Genomic DNA, 8,128 nt, shown 5'->3' with positions numbered 1-8,128 from the left:
GTGGTATTACCATAGCTATAGAGTCATACATGAAAGTATATATTATCTTCTTTCAAAAAAAAAAAAAAAAAAAAAGAAAGTATACATTATCTTAATGACAAAATACATGCTACAAATACGAGTATAGAAGATATCAACTTAATGACAAAATATGTGCTACAAGTATGAGTATCAACGAGCGTTGCATATATCATTATCCTTGTGTTACTCTTTCACAGGCCAAAAAAGAAAGAGTTAAAACCGTCTAAACATCCCAAAACTTACGAATTAATTCACTGTACAACACTGGAAGGGCAACATAGTCATTTAAAAAGAGCAGTAGTGTAAAAAACAAGGGGAAGAGAGAGATGAAACGCGTTTCAACTTTCAAGGGGTCGGCAAATGGGTTCGGTTTAACCACCTAACAACCACCCACTTTCCCTTTCATTTTAATTTTCCTTTTTTTCCCATTTCCATTTTTCTTTAATATTTCCATAATAATTAAATTCTCATTAATTCGCAAATTAGGAAACTAATCCCGTATTATACCTCCATTAAAGGCAAACGAATAGTATAAAACTATAAATTCTTATTTCTCTCTCCTCTTTTCCGGTTTCCCAAGCTTTTTCCCTTCTTCCCTCCTATTCATTCATTCATTCCCACTCTTTTTTCTCTCTCCTCTTTTTCCTATCTTCTCTCCCTTTTTTCTCTCTCTTCCACCGGTTAACTCCCGTTTCCCGGTTTCCGGCGCTTTTTTCTCACCGGAATTTTTTTCCGGTGATCATTCTCAGTATTCTTCGTGAACTTCTCCACCTTTTTTTTTTCTATCTCTTTTTTTATTTTTTTTTTACAAAAAAGGAAATTAAAAAGTTTCGGATCTTCTTGAAATTTGCATGAATTTCTTGAGTTTTATGGTGGTTGAGTAGAATGTGGGTGACGATGAAGGCTCTGTTTTCGAGGAATGTGGAGATCGTGATCTAGGGTTTGGTGGAATTTCGCTTTTCTTCTTTATTTTTTTTTTAATTTCATTTGAAATTCAATTTGTTTTCCGGTGGAGAAGAAGACGGAGATTAACGGCGGAAAACCGCGGAATGAGATGGTACAGTTTCTGTAATTTAATCAAATAATCTTCTTAATATTTTTGTTTTTGGGTTTAATTTTTGGGGTGCATTATCATATAAGGTAGTTTAGATCTTAATTTAATGCTTTATTAGATGATATAATCATTGATATGTTAATTATGAAGAAATTTAGAACAAAATTTGTTTCTATTGATGGATGTACTTTGATTATGTCATGGTTTTTTTGGATTGTGAATCGGAAAAAGGCGTAAATTGACTTTGAAGACTTAGGTTGAATTTTACTGGTAAAAAAAAATGGTTTCTATTTTTAGTGGCTGCCTAAATTTGTTTTGCATGAAGTTTGGTCAAACCTTTTAATTCAACATAAAAAGGTCCTTTTATTTTTGTTATGAAATTGACTTATGTGGTTTTGAATTGGTGGGTTCCAATTTTGTGGAAATTCATAGATTTGTTCAATTATTAGCAAGTTTGGTTGACTATGTTTGAATTGGTAATTGTTCCTCAACTTTTTCAGTCACTTTTATGAGTTTTAGTGCTGGCATGTCACATGAAAATGGAGTGGGTTTATTACGGATGTTTAATGCTTTATTCAATGCTTCGTGTGGTGGTGGTGGTGGTTGTGTTCTGTACAGTTTACTCGTTTGCGGGTTTGAAGAGGAAGGGGGTGGGGTGGAGGGATTCTACTTATTGTTTCTTGGATTGTGGTGGTGGTGGTGCTTTGTACAATTTACTCGTTGCGATTTTGAAGGAGGGAAGGGGGTTGGGTTCAGGGGTTCTACTTATTGTTTCTTTGAAGTTGGTGGTGTTGTTGCTTTGTACAATTTACTCGATTGCGGTTTCGAAGGGGGATGGGAGGTGGGGTTGAGGGATTCAACTAATTGCTTGGAGTTGGAATTTCGTATTGATTGGAGTCTGATCATAAGTTTGTGATGCAGTTATCGACACTCAGGGAGTAGTTTCATCAGGTCAATTTTAAAGATTCTGGGGTTTACAGTTGTAATGATCAATTTCTGAATAAGGAGTATATCTTTAAGTTGGATTTCATGTTGGACAGCTTTTGCTCCGTCTATTGTGCATGAACTACTTCCTGTTTTGTTAGTTATGATCAACTGTTTGCCCCATGCCAACATTCTTTGATTTTCCTCAAATGCAGAAGCCTACCTCTATGCCATTAACAACTTTTGATATACATGGTAGTAATTTAATGCATGGCCTGATAGAAGGCATCATGCACGTTAGCGTGCTTCCATTTCTGCCTGTGAGATACATGATTTATGTCTTATTCTGGTTTTGCTGACTGTTTTTTTATTACTACTCTACAATCCAAGAACAGTTTTTGAACTTAGGTGTGCCACGAATTGATCCTTTTAGACTCAAGCCATATAGTTGCTGCATGGGTAATTTCGTACTAAGCTCCCACATGATAGTCTGCCTTGCCGCTATTTTTTTCAAAAACCGTGGATTGTTCTTCCATATCGAATTGGCAAGGTCCAATCATTTATTTATTGTATGACCTAAATGTTCGACTTCTTAGCTGTTTAAAGATAGCTCTGGATCACTAAGTGTAGACTGAATGTTATGCATATTTTCGTTGTGTCTCATCTATATGCCCACTCATGTTATCTTTACCGGTTTTCCAGGTGGAAGGGCGGGTCTGTTTGTCGAAAGAGACTAAAAGTAGCTGTTTAGAGATGCTGAAGCAGAAAAGGCTTCAGCGAATCAAGTCAGAAACAGGAAACGGGGGTACCAAGGTTGCTAATATGATTGCTAGAAGCGGAGGCGATGCATTGAGATCTTCAGCATCATGTGGCACAAGAATACATGGTGGTGCCGATTTGTTTAATTACTCCAGTGCTGCTTCAAATGGAAAGAAGTTTTTTCCAAAGCGCAAGGTGGAGAAGTTTAATATGTCCAATTTAGATTGGATTGATAAAATCCCAGAGTGTCCTGTGTATCGTCCATCAAAGGAAGAATTTGAGGATCCTTTGGTTTTTTTAGAAAGAATAGCACCAGAAGCATCTAAATATGGTAACTAGCTATTTCAAATTTCTATGTTATTGGAAATGTATCTTGTTGTGGGTATATCTTCTCTATCACCTGATGCAGTTACAACTTTTTGTGATACAAGCATTTCCTTTATGATACTTATTGGCTGTAGGTGAATATTTTCAGGTATTTGCAAGATAGTTTCTCCAATAAATGCTTCTGTGCCTGCTGGGGTTGTATTGACGAAGGAGAAAGCGGGTTTTAAGTTTACTACAAGGGTGCAACCACTTCGTCTTGCTGAATGGGACACTGATGACAAGGTTACCTTTTTCATGAGTGGAAGGTGATTTTCTATTTCATGACATGATATTAATCAATAAAGTGGAGGAATTTTCATGTCTCAATACTGACCAACAAATTTTCTTCCAGAAATTATGCATTTCGTGATTTTGAGAAAATGGCGAATAAGGAATATTTACGGCGATATTGTAGCACTGGATGTCTTCCAGCTTCATACTTGGAAAAAGAATTTTGGCATGAAATAGCTTGTGGGAAGATGGAAACGGTTGAGTATGCATGTGATGTAGATGGAAGTGCCTTTTCATCTTCCAGCAATGATGAACTTGGAAAAAGCAAATGGAATTTGAAGGTACTCCAAATTTGATGTGTTTTGTGATCGTTTGTGTACTGTATTTTGCCAGTTCTCTGATGGTTTAAATGATAATTGCAATAAAATGTATAATAGCGATTATAGCTTTTGATAACTGTGCACCTTCTTTAGTGACACCAGTGTATCTGTTAAAGTTAAATTACCTGTTCATTTGTTTCAGAAACTCTCTCGGCTTTCTAAATCTGTTTTGCGGCTTCTAGAAGCAGCTATCCCGGTATGCAGAACTACCTATTGTAAATTATGATACCTTATTTATGTTTTATTTTTGGGCCATTTTAATCAGTTGGTTACCTTTACCATTTTACAGGGAGTGACTGATCCTATGCTTTACATAGGCATGCTTTTTAGTATGTTTGCCTGGCATGTTGAAGATCATTATCTGTACAGGTACATACGCTATATCATTCTGGAACCTTGAAGAATGTATTTTGTAACATCAAGCTTTATAGTGGATTCTTATTCATTTGCTCCTTTTTTTGATGGCAGTATTAATTATCAGCATTGTGGGGCTCCTAAAACTTGGTATGGGATACCTGGCAGTGCAGCTTTGCAGTTTGAGAAGGTTGTGCGAGAACATGTATACAATGAGGATATTTTGTCAACTGATGGAGAAGATGGAGCATTTGATGTACTACTGGGAAAAACAACTCTATTTCCCCCTAGCGTTCTGTTAGAACATGGTGTCCCTGTCTATAGGGCTGTGCAAAAGCCTGGGGAATTTGTAATCACATTTCCTAGGGCATATCATGCAGGGTTTAGCCATGGTATGGTTAATATCTTATTGGGTTGATGTTGCCTGCCTTAATTTTCAGTATTTCCTGGTATATGAAGTGATATATGTGTCTGTATGCAATTATGCATCTCTCATCCCCTTTATTAGTTTCTGAGTATGTTATCATTATTCTGAATAAGCTCTAGGAAATTGAAATTTGTTTCACCTTGCATGTTTTAATCCTCTTGTTATGCCACAAAAGGTTGGATTTAGGTCTTCAAATTAGTTCATTAATAATTACTCATGTTTATGTTCATATACTATGTGGATAAGCAGAAACTTCTTCTGAAATTTCTGAAGTGGTAAATATGTTTGCTTGGAGAAGGAAATTTTGGAATAAGTTTCTGCTTATCCACAAAGTTGATGAACATAAGCATGAGTTATTTATGAACTAATTTGACAGAATTAATATATAATGCGACAGAATTATTATATAATGCACCAAAAATAGTGATAGTAAGTATTGGGGTTGAGTGTGCTTCCCATTGATTATTTGTTTGTTTTGATGATCAATTGAAGATGCTTCAGGTGAAGGACACATCGTTTATTTATGGGAAGTTTTGCTTATTTGGCAGCTATAATTTCTGACAAGTACATTGATCTTGATGTGTGTTAATGGTTTGTTATTTTCTGTTTATAGGTTTTTGCTTCAATGTTCTCAAATATGGTTTATTTTGGCCACAGTTTATCACTTGTTTGCTTTTGGTTATATTTAAAGTTCTGTGTATTTTATGTTTTTGCTGACTAGCAAATATCCTCAGTGAATTGCATATATCGTTATATCCTGTTTTTTCTGTTTATTTGTACATGTGGAACATCATGATCATCATAATTAATGTTAAGATGTTGTGTATCTGCAGGTTTTAATTGTGGTGAAGCCGTAAACTTTGCTATTGGAGATTGGTTTCCTTTAGGAGCGGTTGCAAGTCGACGTTATGCATTTCTCAATAGGGTTCCTCTATTACCCCATGAAGAGCTTCTCTGCAAGGAAGCGATGACTTTGTACACTAGTCCTAATGTTGAAGATCTCAATCATGCAGCTTACTATTTGAGCTCTCAACTTTCCGTTAAGGCTTCATTTGTACAACTTATGAGATTCCAGCATCGTGCTCGGTGGTGTCTAATAAGATCAAAACTCTGCTCAGATGTTTCTATGGATGCTTATGGCACAGTTTTATGCTGTCAGTGCAAACATGACTGTTATGTCGCTTTTGTTGGTTGCAGCTGTTTGTCACATTTTGCGTGCCTCCGCCATGGTATGTATAGTGCTTTAACTTGTTACTTAATGGCCATTGGTTTTGTCACTTTTATAATTGGATGTTATTATAATTTATTTTAGATATGAGTTCGTTCGTTTTCCCTTGCGGTGGTGGCTGTACACTACTTATAAGGAAAGATCTTCCTGAACTGGAAAATGCAGCAAAGAAGTTTGAGCAGGATGAGGGATTACTGGAAGAGCTTCAACAGCCATCGAAAAATGATGATTTGCTTTTGCTGTCAACCATGTTTACTGGTGAAGAGGATGAATATTTCCCATTCTGTGATATTACTACTGAGGTGCATCCAAATGATGATTCTGTAAATGATTCATCACAAATAGATCTTAACTTTGAAGGTGGTCCAATTCCAATTAGTAAAGGAGTTGTTGCCAACTCGTCAGAAACTCCGCTTTCTTGTGCTGCGTCTACTCTCTGCTCTTTCCGGGATTATGATTTTAGTCAATCTAACAATGTAAGATTATCTGCTTGTCGAGAAGGCTGCCCTTTTTTCTGTAAATATATATAATTACCACCTCTTGACACTAAATACTAATTTTGTTCACCTTGCTTGCAGGTACAGGACTGTATAGATTCAAATTTAATTGATTGCATTGACGATACATCTCACCATTCATGTCAGAATTCTTTATCGAATTTGTCAAACAATGCTGATCACTGCAGTGATGATTCTGATTCAGAGATATTCAGGGTGAAACGGAGATCTACTTTGAAGGTTGAGAGGAAGAGTGTTATTGGCGAGGGCAATTCGGATTATGCAAAACATCAGGTATTACTGATGTTTCCGGTTTGTCTGTGTATTTGAGTATAATTAGTATTCCTTACTGACATACCATATCACAACATTTATATATTCTATATAGGGAGTTTTAAGATCTGGGTAGATTTTATGGCCATGTGGGTTCATTAACTACCCTGCCAATGTTTGTGAACTTAATTTTCAGACTTGATTGAGGTGGTTGTAGATTGATGTAACTCATTGATAGTTTCCCCTGGTCCACCCCTTTTTGCACAAGCTACTATTGTTTTTAATATGGGAATATGGGATCTTGCAAATAGGGGAATTGGATTAATAAAGGGGTCAGGAGGTTTCATTTTGGGATAGCTATTTCCGTTGCATATATATGTTGTTGGATAATTTATTGGGAAAATCTGTTTTGTTTGTGATATAGTTGTATGCTTATATATGATGGATAATTTTGTATGTTGAACTATGTTATCGACTGTTCTAGCAAGCATTTGTGACATTGTTGTATCATGTATGATTTCAGGGGTTTAAAAGGTTGAAGAAGTTTCAGCCGGAAGGAAGAGTTGAGGAGATAGATCCCGGTAATCACAGTGCGTTTAATAGGAAAAGTGATACTCACTTAAAGGATGGCAAGGTCATTGTAATGAGGGATGGTCCTCATAAAGGATCTATAGTTCCCATATCCATCAAAGTAAAAAGGACGCCTGGTGATGGACCAAGTATCAGACACAGAGATCATCCCTCAAGTGGCAGATTCCAGCAGAACATTAAAAGGATAAGTAGAGAACCGCATCCCTTAGACATAGGTCCAAAGCGTCTTAAAGTGAAAGGCCCAACATTTCTTGGGTCAGAGAGCAGGTTAGATTAACTATTAAAAAAAAAATGACAATTTAGTTAGTCCACTCTCCGGGCAACCACCAGGAGGGGTCTGACTTTGCTAACTCTGATTTTTCTTTTAACGCGGGGGTCCTAACTACATTGAAAAGTACTACAGAAATTTGATTTTTGGAAGCAGCAGAGGAATTAACCATGGCTAGAAGATTTGAAATTCTTTTGTGCAGGCCTTAAATTGGGGCGTGTCGCACCAGTTGTTATTCTTAGGGGTTCTTAAGCTGGAGTGTTTTTCTGTCTTTGGCGGGAGAACCTTTCTGCATCTGGGGAATCATAGAAAGTGGTTTGCTGTACATCTTTTTTATCCTTATTTTTTCCCATTTTCTTTTTTTTATAAAATTTGGTTTTTTCTTTCTTTCTTGTTTAACATTAGTCTGCTGCTTCCCTTAGTAGGGTTCTTTAAATTCTTTTTGTAGTTACAGCTGATTAAACGTTGTAATCTTCCTGACTACATTAATAAAATTCTATAGAAAAGCTCTCCTTTTCCTGTTAATTTTCTGCAGTTTCTTTTCCTATTTGATACTTGTATTCGTATGTGAAGTAATGGCTGTGTTTAATACAGATTTTGGATGCAATTTGGATTTTCGGATGATATAACTCCATGGTATTGTACTGTTTTAGCATGACTAGCGATTTTTTTTAGACAGTTCCTCTATGCTTATATTCATTCTGTATCATTAGAAATAATTATAGACTACTTGAAAATTGGTAACTAGCCATTGA

General features: G+C 36.1%; 1 protein-coding gene across 1 annotated transcript; it reads left to right on the top strand.

Moving 5' to 3' along the window:
- The first annotated feature begins 603 nt into the window (after window positions 1-603).
- On the top strand, window positions 604-7,898 carry LOC145597663 (lysine-specific demethylase JMJ13-like). The gene is made up of 11 exons (XM_081653882.1): window positions 604-1,078; window positions 2,702-3,089; window positions 3,234-3,390; window positions 3,477-3,696; window positions 3,878-3,931; window positions 4,025-4,104; window positions 4,204-4,481; window positions 5,350-5,745; window positions 5,829-6,220; window positions 6,323-6,535; window positions 7,038-7,898. Exons 1-11 carry the CDS (start codon window positions 1,076-1,078, stop codon window positions 7,380-7,382), a joined length of 2,526 nt encoding a protein of 841 aa, XP_081510008.1. The 5' UTR covers window positions 604-1,075; the 3' UTR covers window positions 7,383-7,898.
- Window positions 7,899-8,128: the final 230 nt, after the last annotated feature.

The sequence above is a fragment of the Chenopodium album genome, chromosome 20 (assembly GCF_948465745.1).
Source record: "Chenopodium album chromosome 20, dcCheAlbu1.1, whole genome shotgun sequence".
Lineage (NCBI taxonomy): Eukaryota > Viridiplantae > Streptophyta > Magnoliopsida > Caryophyllales > Amaranthaceae > Chenopodium > Chenopodium album.
The sequence above is the reverse complement of the archived record's forward strand: the minus strand, read 5'-3'. Positions and strand labels throughout refer to the sequence as shown.

Bases quoted from the DNA above. Each gene is read 5' to 3' on its own strand.
- LOC145597663 (XM_081653882.1), top strand. The intron at 3,697-3,877 runs GTACTCCAAATT...CATTTGTTTCAG, and splicing joins AAAGCAAATGGAATTTGAAG to AAACTCTCTCGGCTTTCTAA. The intron at 5,746-5,828 runs GTATGTATAGTG...AATTTATTTTAG, and splicing joins TTTTGCGTGCCTCCGCCATG to ATATGAGTTCGTTCGTTTTC.